Source organism: Nannospalax galili, unplaced genomic scaffold (assembly GCF_000622305.1).
Source record: "Nannospalax galili isolate Female #2095 unplaced genomic scaffold, S.galili_v1.0 scaffold127, whole genome shotgun sequence".
Classification (NCBI taxonomy): Eukaryota; Metazoa; Chordata; class Mammalia; order Rodentia; family Spalacidae; genus Nannospalax; species Nannospalax galili.
Genome location: NW_008360326.1, coordinates 9,271,632 through 9,289,484, shown reverse-complemented (window position 1 = coordinate 9,289,484; position 17,853 = coordinate 9,271,632). Strand labels below are relative to the sequence as shown.

General features: G+C 41.6%; 1 protein-coding gene across 1 annotated transcript in view; it reads right to left on the bottom strand.

Moving 5' to 3' along the window:
* The window catches only part of Acsl3 (acyl-CoA synthetase long chain family member 3), a 67,800-nt gene that overhangs the window by 27,503 nt on the left and 22,444 nt on the right, over positions 1-17,853 (bottom strand). The window contains exons 2-4 of the mRNA XM_008825816.3: positions 11,299-11,716; positions 2,557-2,734; positions 293-402 (exon numbers count right to left, since the gene is read on the bottom strand). Coding sequence (XP_008824038.1) covers positions 293-402; positions 2,557-2,734; positions 11,299-11,676 — 666 coding nt within the window. The 5' untranslated portion in view covers positions 11,677-11,716. The remainder of the gene's footprint in view (positions 1-292; positions 403-2,556; positions 2,735-11,298; positions 11,717-17,853) is intronic.

Below are 17,853 nucleotides of genomic sequence, written 5' to 3'. Positions count from 1 at the left end.
TATATATATCTATAAAACCACTCAAGATTATTCATTTATTTAAAATATACTGGAAAATAAATATAATAAAAGCAAAGGCTATAATACCTTCAATTTAGACTCAGGAATACTAACAACGTGCAATTCTGGTCTATCTAATATATATGAAATCCATCTTTTGTATTCTAAAGAAAAAGAATAAAATATGACATTCCTAAAATCTTGCAAAGATATTAGTGATTGAAAAGATCAAAAGGCTTATCACAGCAAAATTCCAGAGCATCAGACAGTTATAAAAAACTATAATCCTCACCTTCAACTTTGTTTGCAGGAGTTCTTTACTAGTAATGATGTTGGTCACCTCTGTTTCATTTAATCCATGAACAATGGCTGGACCTCCGAGGGTAGCATACAATGTAACAACTACAAGGAAAAGAACACAAGTCATATACTCAAACACAAGCTATCAAACCTATCAGCACCTCTGAAGTAAACATGATCATAAAGGAGCTTCTGAACACTAAATCATTATATCCAGTCCATGAGAAAATATTGTGATTTTTATAATTCTTTTAATATACTAATCAATAAATCTACCCTTGTACCTCCTAACTTTCTCAAGAGTTTCAGTATTTTTAAGACATTTTTATTACTTTAGGTATGTGTATATGTGTATGTCTGTATGAGGGAATGTGTCTGTGAGTGCAGGTGCCGTGGACGTCAGAAGAGGATGCTGGATCACCTGGAGAGAGCACTGCAGGCGGTTGTGAGTGGCCCAACATTACTGCTAGGAACTTAACTCGGGTCCTCTTGATGAGCAATATACACTGTAACCGTTGAGCTACTCCATCCCCTCTGATTTCCAGTATCTTTTTTGGTCTTTTTGAGACAAGGTCTCCCTGTAGCCCCAGCTGTCCTGGAACTCACTACATAGACCAGGCTGGCCTTGAACTCAGAGATCCGCCTGCCTCTGCCTCCAGAGTGCTGGGATTAAAGGCGTGCACCACCACACCTGGCGATTTCCAATATTTTAAGATGAAGATTCTTGTTTGAGTGTTTGCTTGTTTGCTTTCTTTGTAAACAGGGTCTCACTGTAGCCCCAGCTGACCTGGATATAGAACAGACTGGCCTTGATCTCACAGCGATCCACTGACCTCTGCCTCCCAAGTGCTGGGATTAAAGGTATGTGCCACCACATCAAACAAGATTAAGATTCTTTTTTAAAAATATCTTCATATTTTTACTTGTATGAGTGTACTGCCTGCAAATATGTAATGCACCTGTGTCATACAATACCCTTGGAGGGCAGAAGAGGGCGTTAAATCCCCTAGAACCAGAGTAGGACAGTAGTCAGCCACCATGTGGGTGCTGGGATTCAAACCCAGGTCTTCTGCAAGAGCAGCTAGTGCTCTTACCCAGTAAGCCATCTCTCCAGCCCCAAGATGAAGATTCTTAAACTTGTTTCACCTATAGAAGCTATTCTAGGGCTAATGTAATAAAAAGGAATTATAACTGATCCTAAAAAATGTTAAAATTTTCATTGTTGACTGTTTGGGACTACAATGTATGAAAGGACAAGTACCAGTAAAGGGGTATAGTGAATGTCAGTTTCAGGTATTACGTGTCAAGAAAATAACATGCTTGGGAATGATGGTGCGGCCTATAATCCTAGCAGTTAGGAGGCAGAGACAAGATGACCAGCAGTTCATTACACAGTGAGTTCAAGGCCAGTCTGGGCTATTAAGAGACCCTGTCTCAAAAAACAAAAACAAAAACAAAGAAAAATGGTACAAGCATGTTGTATTGCTTATTTCCAAGCAGAAAAATCTAAGTAAGATTCTTAAAAACAGTGAAATCATATAATACATTTAACATTTTTTATATTTAGCTTCTACCTGATTAAAAAAAGCTAGATATAAAATGATTTTAAAAAGAGCATTTCTTTTTAAATATTCTCAAAAGAAATATAATGCAAACTCAAACCTAGGAAAAAAAGGTAATACTTATTTAGAAAAGTAGAGAAAGTGACAACGAGAAGTCTAGCAAGAGCATCTTTGTGGTTTCAGTGGAAGGTAAGACAAGATGCACCCTTCCCATGACATTTCCCACCAGGATGCCTCACAGGCCAAGTCATCATCACAACCGTTCAAGGAAATCTGGCAATACTGAGATTCTCTTCATGAAACCTAGTACTCTAAAGTTCACCGGGTTCCAATATGGAGGTGTTTTAGAGTCAACAGTAGCTACTGGCACAAGTGGATTAACAAAATGACAGAACCCCTGAGATGACAGATCCCTCAGAGGGATCCCCTAAGTAAATCTAGTTTTCCGGCTGTTGAAAGTCCCCAATTAACAGCTTCAGGATCCCTCACTGTACTTGGCCAGGGAGTTTGTTCCAAAACTGGGTCTTTGCCAACACAGACAAAATTCCAAGCCCTAACAAACAATTCACCATTACGTAGATGCAAGGCAAAAATTAATATCAGAATATCAACATTTTAAGAATGAAAGATTATTTTAAAAAGTACCATCCACCCATTAACTGCATTCTTTGAAAAGATAAGCAAGCCTACATACGCTGGAAGTTATACATGAAACAGGCCTGAGCAGCAATCATCCACTCCGCCCTGGTCTCACAGAAGATGGCGATGTTGGTCTTCGGCTTCTGGCCCAACATCTGTAAGCCATTTCCGAAGTCCAAGGCTCGAATGAAGACATCTTCATAGGAGAGCCAATTATAGTCCCCAAGGATAACCTGATGAAACAAAACACAATTAAAAGCAGCTTTTAATGCTAGTTTACAAAAGAAATCAGTAAATGCCAAGTTTTATAGCCAGAAAGCTATATGAATATAAAATGTATTTTCCCAATTAATACCAAAAATGAGTTTCAAGTGAAAATATATTTTAAAAACTTGCTTTGTGATATTATATACAACAACTCAAATCCTATACTAAAAACTTTTAACAATGACAGAAAGGGTATTTTTTTTTTAAGTTGCTATTTTTGGTTTTCAAAACTACTCAGAATTAGGCTGAAATGTGAACATTTAGAGTTCAAGACCAGCTTGAATTATACAGTGAGACCCTGTCTCAATAAAACAAAATAGCAAACTAGGTATGCAGGTGGAGGCAGGAGGGTCAGAAATTCAAGGTCATACCTGGCTACATAGAGTCTGAGGTTACATGAAAGCCCGTATCCAAACACACAAACACACAGGTCAACTTACTGGAAAAATGGCCTATACTATTAATTCACTTTATTCATTTATAGCTTTCCTTTACTTAAATGAATCAGACATTAATTAAAACTTTGGTCCTCCTGGGCGTGGTAGTGCATGCCTTTAATACTAGCACTTGGGAGGTAGGTGAAACTCTGTTTCAGGGCAGCTTGGTCTACAGAGGGAGTTTCAAGCCTGCCAGGGCTACAGTGAGATCCTGTATCAAAAAAAAAAAAGAAAGAAAAGAAAATGGCCCTATACCGCAAGCTCACAGAACTATACATGGCAGTTTAATTTGAATTTTAATTATCTTCATCATGATAAAGTAAAAAGTCTTTATAAAACCAACTGGGGACTAAATTACATTAATCATCAAAGTCCCTCTTTTTAAGCCTCCAGTACTTAATGACTTATGGTATTTTGTGTTTGAAGTACAGGTAACATCAGCTTACATTAATAATAAACTTTCAAAGCTGGTTGATACACTGTCTTCAGGAATTTTCTTAAACAAAACCACAAATTCTTCGCTACATAGAAAATTTTAAAAAAAAAGTTTTTAAACCTGGATAAAATGCAAAAATATATAGCTGGTTCCTGAACATGGCTGTGCAGAATTTATATCACAAACATCTTAAAAACCATCTGACCATATTCATTCTTAAAAATGCAACCAACATGGGCTGGAGAGATGGCTCAGCAGTTAAGAACACTGGCTGTTCTTGCAGAAGACCAGGGATTGAATCCCAGCACCCACATGGCGGCTAACGACTGTCCTTAACTCCAGTTCCAGGGTATCCGACCCACTTCTGGCCTCCACAGGCACTGCATGACATAGGTGCACTTACACACATGTAGGCAATACACTCATACACACAAAATAAATAAAAATAATAAAATATTTTTAAAATGCAACCAACATACCAGAGATGTCTCTAAGAGGTGAGAGAAGAGAAAGAAGGAAAAATGGATAAATGCTGCCCTCTAGTGTCCCAGTCGGAACAGATTTAAGACAAAATTATTTGTATTTGATACAATGATACTTTTCACTGCAGTGGTTCCAAATTCTCACCTCGCTCTGCACCCCCACGCATGCGCAGCACAGGGAGCTCCAGTGACTTCAAAAGGAGCTCTGTGAGGATGAGAAGAGAGTTGAGAATTTGACCAAAATGTGGAAGAACTGGATTATAGTTACTAAGAACGAATGGGTCACCTTTTAGATTCCAGAATCTGAATGGCAGGCTCTGCCACCTTCAAAGGCCCTGTGTTCTGAAAAGGCACTAGATATATAACCCCAAATATTTAAGCTCATTTGGTGATGCCACCATTTGTCAAAAAATAAAATCGTAAGATTCTGTTCAAGTACTTGTGCCTATAATTCCAGGACTCAGAATGCAAAAAGATTGCCATGCATTTGAGGCCAGCCTAGGCTATATAATGAGAATTCAGGCCAGCCTGGTCTACAATGTAAGGCCTTGTCTCAAAAACAGAAACAAAGGAAAAGAACAAAATATAACAAGAATGAATCTGAGTCCCAAACATTACTCAAACCACTGAGTTTTCTACTAATTATCTTTCTAATCCTGTCTCTGTGGTTAATCTAAACCAAGATTAAACTCATGAATTCAATCCTCTGTTGCAGAAAAGCATAGAACTTTATCAGTCCAGCATCACAGACCTCACCACCCCACAATCTTACTCCATTCTTTCTCTCACCTCTAAAACAGCTTTGAAATTTTTTCTCCTAAATATCCTCCCTCTCCACTTGCACAAGATCACTCTTACATCACTGAGCTATTAGAAATCAGCTGGAAACCCCAACTTCCTACCATCAAATTTAATAACCTGCATACTCTGTGCTCATGTTCTGAAGTCCACATGGTTCAATGTCCTTGACAAAAGCCAGATTCCCTCGCCCAACACAGGTGCACCTACATACATGCAAAACACCCATATAAAAAAATTATATATTTGGGTTTTTTTTTTTTTTTAAGCCACTCTCTGGCTGGAAAGATGTCTCTACATCAAAAGCACCAGATGTTCTTGCAGAGGACCCAGCACCTACAAGGCAGTTAAAACTATCCCTAACTCCTGTTCCAAGTGATTCAATATCCTCTTCTGTCTGATCCCCTCCTCTGGCCTCTGTGGGCATTCACGCATGTGGTACACTTACATACATGTAGGCAAAACACTCATACACATAAAATAGAAAGAAGTCAAAAAATATTTTTAAGCCAAATTTTCAAGGACTTTGTTTCAAGAAGTTTCCCAACTTCCCCCAGTACACAAGATCATCTCCACTGGGATATCTGTTTTTACTTGACTGTTCAACTAAGAGATCTCACAGGTATATCAAATTCACCAAGTTTCAAGACAAAAACTCACCCTCTTTCCTTCCTCTTCTTTCTTCCCATGTATATGAACCAAAACATACCATCTCCCCAATTGCTCAACACAGAAAACGGAAGTTATCCCCCACCCCTCTCCATTACATTCAGCTTCAAACTCATCTCTAAATCTATCCCCAAAGTCCATCAAATGGTCACAAGCCATCTTCTCAACTCATACCTCTCTCATTCCCCTACAACCCACATAAACAAGGGTGCTCCCCTGCTCAAGACCCCGCAGGCTTTGGCCTTTCCAGTGGCACCAAGTCCCAAAGTCTTACCCCGGCCTAGGCCGTAAGTAAGGCCTGGTACTAGCAGCTGCAAGTCCCTGTGACCCTCCTAAACCCTCTTCCCCTCATTCTTTGTTCTTCTAAAAGGCTAGGATAGAGTGAGAGATACACGCAAGACACAAAATTCAAGGTGCTCTTTCAGGGGCCTTTTTGGAGGGGAGGGATCTTTTTGAAATAGAGTGTCCCTGTAGCCCCAGCTAGCCTGGAAATCACTGTGGAGACCAGGCCAGCCTCAATCCACCTGGGATTAAAGTACTGGGATTAAAGTACTGGGATTAGAGTACTGGGATTAAAGGCGTGTACCACCACACCCGGCTTCCAAATGCCTTCCTAAACTGTGCACTAAGCACCTCACCTGAGCTCATTCTTGCCTGGGAGCCACTACTCTCCTCTGCCTTCCTACCTAGAAGGTTCTTACCAAAGTTAGTTCTCGTCAGGTCTCCACTTAAGCATAACACATTCAGACAGGCTATCCTTGATCACCAATCTGCTCTATTTCCTCACACTATTTACATCTATTACACCAAATAATAATCAATGTGTCTCATTCATTTGTTAGAGGTACTCAGTGGTGATTTGCTAAGTGTGTGGGATGGTTGAAGTTGAAACTGCTTTTGCTCTAATCAATCACCATCTGCCTTTAGCCTGCCACCTCGTAAATATTTTTGCCTGTGCCTCATCCAGGACACAAACAAGTTCAGCGTTCTTGACAGCAGGGTTATGTGGCGACGCTCAGAGTCTTTTGAGTGGATTCTTCACTGCTACCATAGGTAAGAGTCTACCTGGCCTGTACCCTCAGCCCTCACTGTGACCTGGGGAAGGGGTTAAGATGATTCCTAAGGTCATTTTCGTCTTTCACACCTGGCTTTATTTTTATTCTATCAAAGAAGTGACATACACACTATATCATTCAGAGTATAACTGTCTAAAAAAGTACTAATAGCCTGGATTAAAGGAACTTAATAATTTAGCTTTTCTAGGAACATGAAATGTGATGCTTTGATGAAAGTTTAACTCAAAGGAAAATAAAATGCTGTTAACATAGATAACGTATTTTAAAATAAAAGCACACCAATATTGACCCATTCAGGCCTCTGGATGGTCTGACAGTCTAAAATGATTGAGTTTTCAGATAGCAGAGTTAAGTCTAAGTACGAGAGCTTTTTTTTTTCTTTTATTATTCAGAATGATTTTTTAAAATATCTTATTATTTTTATTTCATGTGTATGAGTGTATTGCCTGCATGCATGTGAGTGCACCCGTGTCATGCAATGCCACGGAGGTCAAAAGAGGGCTTCGGATTCCCCTGGAACTGGAGTTAAGGACAGTTCGTATCTACCATGTGGGTGCTGGGAATCGAACTCCAGTCCTCTGCAAGAGCAGTCAGTGCTCTTAACCGCTGAGCTGTCTCTCCAGTTCCCAGAATGATTTTTTTAATTAGTATTTTCCTGTCTTCTTCAACAAAGTATCCCTAGCTTTATTTAACTTTTCTCTCTGTACTTTGTTGCAAGGAATAAATCAAAATTCTGGTTTTGCAGCTTGCGTAATTTGGGGCAGGAAGCCTCTAACACACAGGAGACAAGCATGGAAGGAAACCCAGAGACTGATGAAAGGCAAAACATCAGATCTCCACCTCAAAAGCCATCATTTTGTTTGTAGGGTTTTTTTTTTGGGGGGGGGGGGTCTGGTCTCACTGTGTAGTCCCCGTCGGCCTGGAACACCCTATGTCGACTATACAAGATTGGTCTGGATCTCAGAGTGGTCTGCCTGCCTCTGCCTCCCTAGTGATGAAATTAATGGTGTGTGCCACCATGACCAGAAAAAAAAAGCCATTAGTTATGAATTATGATGTGAATGGCCTAACAACTCAGAAAGTTCATTTATTGGGGGGGGGTGAAATAGGGTTTAGGGTTTCACTATGTAGCACTAGCTGGTCTGGAGCTCACTATGTAGCCTAGGCTTAGCTTATGGCTATCACTCTGCTTCTGCTCTAGAATGCTGCGGTTACAGGTTTACCAGTGTGAGCCACCACAACCATCTCAAGGGGAAAGAGGCTCTCCATTTTGTTTTGTTTTTGGCAGGGGGAAGACTGAAGATTGAGCCAGAGTTTTACGTATGCCAGGCAAGTGCTCTACCACTAAGGTACATTGTCACCATTTTTTTTACCCTTTCTTTTCTGGGGGATTGAGACAAGGTCTTGCTGTATAGCCTAGGCTGGCCTTGAACTTGTAATCCTCCTGCCTCAGCCTCCTACATGCTGGAATTACAGATGTATGTCACCAAATCAAGCTTTCAGAAACCAAGTGTTATAATATATGCAAATGGTTAAAAAAATGTGACTCAAGAAGAAACAACACAAAAGCAGGCACTGAAAAATTAGAAATCTAAGTCAGCTTACAAGAACATGCCTGCTCTGTGATTACTTGGGATGTCAGTGAAATCTTTTGTAACTACTATTAATTACATAATCCCTTCTCATTCTAATATGTATAAAACATGTACAAAACATTAAAAGTATTTATATTTTTTTCAGAATAAAAGACCTTTTTAATCCTATATAATGTACACATGTACAAGTGTATACTCAAAGCAAACATAGACACAATTTGAGTCTCTGGATGAACCTGTCAATACATTTTTTGTTGTTGTCTTTTTTGAGACAGGGTCTCCCTGTAGCCCCAGCTGTCCTGGAACTCACTATGTAGACCAGGCCGGCCTTGAACTCACAGAGATCCTCCGGCCTTCAATACTTTTTTAAAGTACTTTGCTTTGAGAATAGAATGTAGGTTGATCACATTCAGGGCCCACCCACCCCCACCCACTTTACTTCCTCTATTGTGGAATGCTAGGCAATGCTTCAAGAGGCTTCAAGAATCTGTGACTACACAGGTCATAGGTCATAGGGAAGAACCTATTGCCATGCTTCAAGTCTAAAAGGCTCTTGTGTTGCTCTAGGCAACACAGCAGCAAGGAACACGATTCTCCTGCTCCCAGAAGTTCTCAATAGCCAAGAGATCCTCAGCTAGGGTTGTGGCTTCTTGACCCCCTCCCCGCACCTACCCCATCTATGCTGGGTTTTCTCTGGCTTGGGTTTGTACAGGTCTTGTACATGTTGCAACAAGCACTGTGGGATAATGTGCACAACCATGAACCCTGCAAACTGCAGTAACAAGTGGCTTGGCAAAATATGCCCACTAGCACAACAGTGCCATGAACGCTACAGAAGTAACCAAGCTGTTCACAGGATGGAATCCATACGTCACACTGTTAATCAGGGCACGAACCTGTGACTACACAGGTCATAGGTCATAGGGAAGAACCTATTGCCATTATCCTGCTAAACAGACATAGTATTAAACTGACTCCTAACGACTTATCATTATACCCAGAGGCAATGCATCTCTCAGCTCTCACCAGAGAAGCTTCTTGCAACAGATGGCAATTAATGCAGAGACTCACAACTGGTCAAAGTGCAGATCCTAAGAGACCATGGAGTGCTCAGCTCTGAATGGGACACCTGTTATCATTCCCTATCCTCCCAAGGTTTAGGGATCATTGTGGAAAAGAGGGAGCAGGAAAGACTGTAAGAGGCAGAGGCGGTAGATGAATACAAGGAAACGGTTGTCTGGACGGTACAGCATCCAGTGTTTTTGTTCTTCATGACTTTAGGCACACTTGTATTGTAAAGCTGCGGAGATCCACACCGCCCCCCCACCCCCACCTTCTCCAGGGCACTGGGGCAATCCGTTACTGGAAAGGCTGCAAGCAGACTCCAGGTGCTTTCTGTGCTACAGCTATATAAGACTGAAAGACACACTCCAGGTGCTTTCTGTGCTACAGCTATATAAGACTGAAAGACACCTAAAAGAATGAAGCAGTAGTTCTGAAAAGGCTTGCCACACCTCAAACACATGACAGCTTCAACTCTGGGTGTGTGCCCTCAGACTCCCCATATATCCTGAAGCTAGGGGTATTACTTACTGTACCTTGGGACCTCAAAAACCTGTCAAGAAAGAGGGAAACAAAGCTAAGTTCATTTCTTTGAAGGGGCTGCAGGCAGCGATGCAGCATTTACGAAGCATTTGCAAGGCTCTGGGCTCCATCTCAACATAGACACACAAAGGGGGGAGGATCTGAAATAAGGGTTACATAGCTTTGTTTTAACCATATCAGATACACTGTATATTCAATCTGCAAAGCTGCTGCTTCCCAAAGTAAGGAGCTATACCACTAGCTAGCTCTCTCTTCAAAGTGAAGGTTATCTTCAAATACTGTAACTATTTTAACGAAGACATGCCATTGAAAGTATCTCTTCTTTTGTGACAAACACCTGCAATCAATCCCAGCACTGGAGAGTTGTGGAGGAAGGTGGTCAAGAGTTTGATGCAAGCCTGAGCTCCACGAGACCTAAAGTCTTACCTTCCTGTTAGTTTGGCAGTTAGCGTGTGCTAAGTTTGTCACCCAACACCCTAACATGACAGATGCTGCCCCTGGCACAATGCAGTGGGTATAACAAGAAACCTAAAGCATGAGGGGTGGGCACAGGCTAACTTGTCTAACCCCTCTCCAGCTTGTAGCCCACTTCCATGGCTGCCACACTGCACCAACTAGCCCACGGCAAAGCACACTGTACTATGGCCAACAGAGAATGTTTCATTTGTTATATACTAAAACCTGAAAATTAATTCTACTTTCCCAAAGCACCTAATTCTAGACAAGAAAAATCTGTTTCTGTTGATCTATTATAGCCTTCTCACTGGAAGAATAGAATTAACTCCCACAGGTTGTCCTCTGACCTAGACACACACATACACATATACACACACACACACACACACACACCCATGGCATTCCCAAAATGCCTCCCCACCCAATTAAATAAATAAAGTCACTCTATTTAAAAATGAGGAGGGCTAAGAATGTGGCTCAGTGGTACAGTGCCTGCCTAAAGTACAAGAAAGAAGGGAGGGAGGGAAGAAAGGAGGAAATGAAGGGAAAGAAAGAAAGAAAGAAATGCTACTATTAACTCATATAGTTATTTTAAGTCTAAAAGAAGTTGATATTAGTAAGAACAGTGAATCATACTAATACTAGGGATAAATATTATCTCCAAGCTCCCAGGGAATAGGGTTTCCCACCCAAAACTGCCTAGATGCTCTACTCAAGCCTTGGGAAATGTCCAGATTCAGCAGGGCCCCAGGCCAGGCAGAAGAGTCTCAATGTCTTTCTGAAAAAGAGGGCAAATCAGTGCTAGTGAGTAGAGGGGTGAGAGCAGTCAAGAACCCTTCAGACACTTTCTGCAACACCAGCAGATCCCAGCAGCAGAGGCTGCACTGGCCATGCTTCTCAGAGTGCCAGGGGAGAGTATGAGGGGAGGGGCATACCAGGGAGAAGGGGGTTCAAAAGCAGAAGGAGGTCATCTTACCTTTTTAAAAATTTTTCCATTTGGTTGCATTTCATCTTCCTCATTTAAAATTTCACGTGTTCCCAAGAGTCTTTTGTCCTTAAATTTGTTTTTTGCATACATAAAAACTTTATCTAGTGTATCACAGCCAGGAAACAATACTGAGGCCAAACCATTCAAACTGTTAATAGATCTGTATGCAGAATCAGGTTTTGAACTGACGGGCTTTGCTTTGATTTGGTTTGATTTCTCTTGTCTTGACTCAGACAAAAAATAAAATGGAATGTATGTTAAAATAGTATAAAGTGATATTATAAAATGTATGAAATACAAAAGTATGGGATTGATGGTATGTTTTAGCTTCATGGTAGATGGTTTTGAAGATACGTGGTTATTCATAAGTGCTCAAAAAATAGAATTAACAGGCTTCAGGAAGAATCTAGAAGAAAGAAAAAGAAACAGATTAGTTCAAAAGCACTTTAAAGAAAAATTCTTCGCACCAGCTCGCATTACAGTTGTTTCTCCCATCAGACAGGAGTTAGTATACTGGCCCACTATAATGTTCTAATTTTAAGAAACTCATTTGTACCACATCTATTAACACTGGAATTACACAGAAAACGTCTAATTATACTGTAAACAGGCAGCCTTCCCAATCTAACCCTGAGTATTCACAAACACTTCAAGTAGTACAAAGGAAACGAACCAGGAGAGAAGAAATAAAATTTGCCCAATTCCAGTTCCTTAGTGTCCAAGAGCAGTAAGGACGGCAAGCCCTCTGCACAGATGCCACATTCTGACTGTAGCAGCAGCCACTGCTGAATAAGCTCTGCCTTCTTTCCAGTGCACCCATTCTCACTCTGTACAAAACCGGCAAACACAAACTTTATTTTCCAGTGGTTCTGGACATGAGTCAATTCGGGCAGACAAAAATGTGAAGCAAGAAAGCAGTGAGTAGACCAGGCGTGGTGCATGCCTGTAATCCCAGCAGAGGCAGGGGGAGCTTTGTGAGTTCCAAGCCAGCCTGGTCTACATATGGAGTTCCAGGATAGCCTGGTCTACACAGTGAGATCCTGTTTTCAAAAAGAAAAGAAGAAAGCAGTAAGTATGGTCACTGTGTAGTTTGCATTCCAACACTAGGAATATGACAGTGAATAAAACAACCCAAGTCATTGCTCTCATAGAATCCACATTCACTCAGAGAGCCAAACAAGCAGGTAGGTGTACACCCATACATGCATACATATGGGTGCACATACATGCATACATGGTAATAAGAAATGCTACAAGAAAAAGCAAACCCAAGTAAGGGAAACACAAATGACTGGGCAAAGTTGGAGAGGTACTCTAGGTATGGGTGGTCACCGAAAGCCTCTCTGGCAAGTAATCTGTATCTTACGTATACATGGCAGGTGTGCCATGTGCCTGGCTAGGAAAGAAGGAGCATCCCAGGCAGAGGAAATCACCATCATGTGGCAGATACAATCACCGAAGGAAGGAAACTGAAGCAAATTACTATGGAAGTACCCTGCCCACTTTGATATCCAGGTATGGTGGCTTGAATGAGAATGTCCCCCAGCGGCTCCAAGTATTTGGACTGTTTGACTCCAACTGGTGGCGCTGTTTGGGGAGGCTTTAGGAAGTGTGGCCATAAGGGAGAAAGCACATCACCGTGGATGGGCTTTGACAGTTCTTAAGCCAGGTTTCCAGATGTTCTGTTTCCTGTGCCTGCTTGAAGATGTGAGCACTGGCTTGGCTTTCTCCTCCAGCCACCTCCTGCCACCATGCCTCCCCGCTGTGACGGACTCTAACCCCTCTGGAACCATGAGCTAAATCAGCTATTCTTCCATTGCTGCTTTGGTTAGTGTTTTTAATCACGCAACAGAAAAGAAACTAATATACCAAGACTGATTTTTGTCCCCAAAAAGTATTTTTCATCTCCTACTCCTCAGCTTCATGTTGCCAGAATTCTATTCCAGCCCAATGTGGCCAACAAGTTAGAGGAATCCCTTCTCTCACCCAGTCCCCTACTCATGGGCAAGACATCTACCATAGGCCAGGCCAGCAAGCCAAGAACAGAGAGCACAGATTACCCTTGCTACAGCTCACTTTTATCACCGTGAAGGCAAAGAGACCTCTAAATCAAGATCAGTACCCATGGCCTAGCATACCACTCATGAGCAGGGATGTTAACTACAAGAAAATCACAGAAGTGCTACACAGGCCAGAGAACTCCTTAGCAGCTTCTAAGAAGATTGGCTTTATTTGAAGCATGGAAAGGAGTTCTTGTCTAATGGCACTGTTAAAAACTCCAAGACTTTGGTAACGGGCAATTAAGATGAAGTTATGGCTCCGTGACAGTATCAAGTAAAAGAATTAAGCAACCAGAAGTTGAACAGAAAACCAAAGAAAGAGATACCTAAGGAGAACCTTCCTGAATTTATGATAAACCTAAAAGATACTCTCTGACAAGACCCCTAACAAAGGGCTTCTACTTTAATTGGATCATGCATGCTGTGGAGCAATTTATAGCCCAGACCGCAGGATCGCACCAAACATAAACAGCCAGGCACAGTGACACACACCTTCAGTCCCAACACTCCAAACAAACAAAACACAAAACAATCACCTGGCAATTGACAAACAACAACTGCTGGATATAATGCAGACAAAGACAAACTAGGCGCAATATGACACAGAACGCAGGGAAATGGCTCAAGCCACCCAGCTAAAACTGAACACAGAATTATGAGGTGTCAATGAACAAAGTATGACACATACAGAAAGGATAAAAGGGGCAGGAGAAATTGTCTTTGACAGGACCCGGATGTCAAACTTAATACACATCACAGCAGCTATCACAACTATATGCAAAACCTAAAACCATGCTTTAAGAGTTAACAATCTAGCTGGCTGAGCACTATACTCCCCAGTAGAAGCAAGAAGATCAAAGTCCAAGGTCGCCCTAAGCCATCTAGGGAGGACAGCCTGGACTGTGAAACCCTTTCTGGAAACTAGAAGTAGACAGGCTTGTAGTCTTTAATCCCAGGCAGAAGCAGGCAGATCTCTGTGAGTTTGAGACCAGACTGGTCTACATAGAAAGTCCCAGGCTAGCCAGAGCTATACAGTGAGACTCTGTCTCAAAAAATAAATAAATAAAACAAAAATTAAATAAATCATGAAAGTTCAACTCACTCACAGGATAAGAAGTCAATCCGAACTTGCAGTGCCCCACTGGTGGGACGCCACGATCTCAATGGAGCCTACAGGCTCCTCGCCATTCTAGGCTGGTGTTGCTTTGTTCTGCTGTTGTGTGGCAATGTATTCTGCAACACTATGAAGACCAGTCCAAAGAATGAGGATTTTGTCAGAGGTCATGGGAAGCCACTGAAAGCTTCTGTAGAGGAAAATGGTACTCCCAGGACATCAGAGTGGCAAGGAACAGATACATTCTAATAATCCTCAAAAGGTGTTATCTAAATACTTTTTCAAATTTAATTTTGAATGTATTTATTTCTTAATTAAAAAATAATGTGAATTTTTTTTGGGGGGGGCAGGCATGGTGGCACTTGCCTTTGATCCCAGCACTTGGGAGGCAGATCTCTGTGAGATCGCGGACAGCCTAGTCCACACAACAAGAGTTCCAGGCCAGCTGGGGCTACAGGAGACCCTGTCTAGAAAAAAAAAAGCAAATCCAAAACCCTAAAAATAATGCGATTTTTGAGATTATATTCATAGGTGTGATCATGTATACAGAAAACCAATAAAGTTATTCACAGAACTCTGGCTTATGCACACACGCACGCACGCACGCACGCGCGCACACACACACACACACACACACACACACACACACACACACCCTCTCTACAGTAAGTGCTTATATGACTCAACCTCTTCCTATTCAGCCCCCATCACAAAAAGGGACCAGAGTTTAATGTCCAGGACAGGGACACTTGAAAATGCTCCTACAAACTCAAACATCAGAGTTCAGATGGTGCCACAGGAGGGAAAAAAGGAAAACTCCTCCAGAGGGGCATCTTAACACGCCTACCACCCAATCTCACTTCTTCCTTTATAGTTCCTTGCCTGCCTTTAACATCAAATAGGAGTCAAGACCACACAACTCAGCATCTTTTGTCTAATGAAGCATAAGCCAGTGGGTTGCTCAGGACTGAGTACCATGGACTCAATTGTCAGCATGACATATACCTAGGATTTTTCATTAAGCTTGCAACAAGAGAAACACTTCAGGTTTAAAACACACACACGCACACACACAGGCAGGAGCACACCTCTAACCCCAGCACTCAGGAAGCAGAGGCAGATAGATCTTTATGAAATAGAGGCCAGCCTGGTCTACATTCCAAGTGCCAGGCCAGGGAAACCTTGTCTCAAAAAAAGATTTTTGAAAAAGGACCTTCAGAAGAGCTGCTCCTTTTAGAACAATGGTAAAAAGCCCTCATTTAACACTGGCTCCTCACAGGTAAGCCCCCTAACATCCTAATATTTCAGGTTCACCTGTAAAACTAAACTGAAAACTTAACCGATAATAAATGTCCCAAGTAAGGAAAGCAGGCGAGATTCCTGTGAGACCACAAAGTACAATGCCTTTGCTAACAGCACCTTTTTTGCAAACACAACTTTCATCCCATTACTGCTTACTTCTTACACCTTCCTCATTTTGAAGACACTGAGGTCGACTCAACTTTACCCTTAAAGACAACTTAAGCCGAGAAGCCAAACATACTGAGCTTGACTCTCAATGACTTCCATCACCTAAAGTAAACCATATTTCTATTTCTCATTTGTGGACAGTGAAGGGTATCTGTACCGTGATGCCTTTGTGAGGACTCAACAGTCAATATATTTAAAGCCTATAGCACATGTCTCAAAGTGAGCTCTAGCACTTTAGTTAGGCTTTTCATCATCAATCTGTATTTACTACATTAAGATTTTAGGTTCATTACAAAAGGCTAAATTCCTATCTATGAAGTTCCTTACAGCATGAAATAATAGTGATCCAAGGAAAAAGAACACTACTTACTCAGCTCCACTCCAGGCTGAGGTAGTGACACCCAGCACCTGTCTCTACAGCTGCAGGAAGCCATTCTGCACAATCTGAAGTAGGGGGTTGCAGCTTCCAAACCTCACATGCTATAATACCCAAGGACCACCCACAATGCCCAAATGAGGCCCTGGCCTGCCCATTCTCAGCAACAAATCTGGCCTAGTTTTGTAAAAACATAATTTATAAATAAAGAGGCTGAACTCATCTTTGATTGGAAGCTGGTACTATTCCACTTTGAGGAACTCCATAAACTGCAGTGATGATTACTAACTTTGGCTTTGTTTGGGTTTTTTTTTTTTTTTTTTTTTTTCTTTTTGGAGACAATTTTACACTATAGCCCTGACTGGTCTGGTACTTACTCTGCAGAGCCTGGGATGGCCTCAAAGTCCCTGCACTCCTCCTGCCTCGGCCTCCTGAGTGCTTGGATTACAGGTTTGTACCTCCATGTCTGGCTATCTAATTCATTTTTAATATATTTATTCACACTAGTAATAGCCTTCCAGTGTCTGGTACTTCATGATACAGGTGAAACATCATTAGATTTTACTGCACACAACCACTAAAACAAGTGTCGAATGTTCCCCTCTAGACCTCACTGCAATCCCACAAGTGGAAAATGATTTAGATAAAATAACATAAACTGACAATTTGATTTATACAACCTCCAGATAGCTAAAAAAGATGGTCCTTTAACAAACATCCTTAGCTCTCAACAAGTTCTTGCTTGAGCCCAGAGCAAGACCTAGAAGTCTCTCAAAAGTGTGCTACAGGCCACTCAAGTCGTCTCAGTTGCTTCATTAACTATTCCTAACCACCATCCCCTCATTTTCATACATGCATGCACACGCACACACACACCACACACACCCCTACATTCAGTCCTGGGTTCTGAATCACTCTGCTTACTTGCTCACCCAGGGAAAAGCAATTCCTATTCTTCTTTCTCCCTTCCTTTCCCAAGTCACAATGTACTCTTTATGTTATAGCCAAAAAAATTGATTCAAAGTTTTCTCCATTCAAAAAAGTAACATTAGGGGGCTAGGCCTGTAGCTCAGTAGCAGAGTGCTTGCCTATCATGTACAAGATCCTGGGTTCAAGCCCCAGCATCACAAAACATCCAAAAAAAGCAACTTTTAGCTGGGCGTGCTAGTACACGCCTTTAACCCCAACAGGCAGGAGGCAGAAGCAGGGGATGCCTGTGGCTCCAAAGGCCAGTCTGGTCTGCATAATGAATTCCAGGCCAGTCAGGGTTACACATTGAGGCCCTATCTCAAAAAAAAAGAAAAAGGGTTAACTTTTCATTTAAATTTCTTGAGAATTTCATACATGAATACTATAGTCACATCATTTCCACCCCAACTCTATGGCCCCTACTCCCTCAGATTCATGACCTTTTATACATGCTGCTCATGTTTGGGGCTAATCACTTGGAATGATTAGATAACCTCAGGGAGCCCATCGCTGGAAAAAAGGATTCTCCAAATCCCAAAAGCCATTGATTGTCT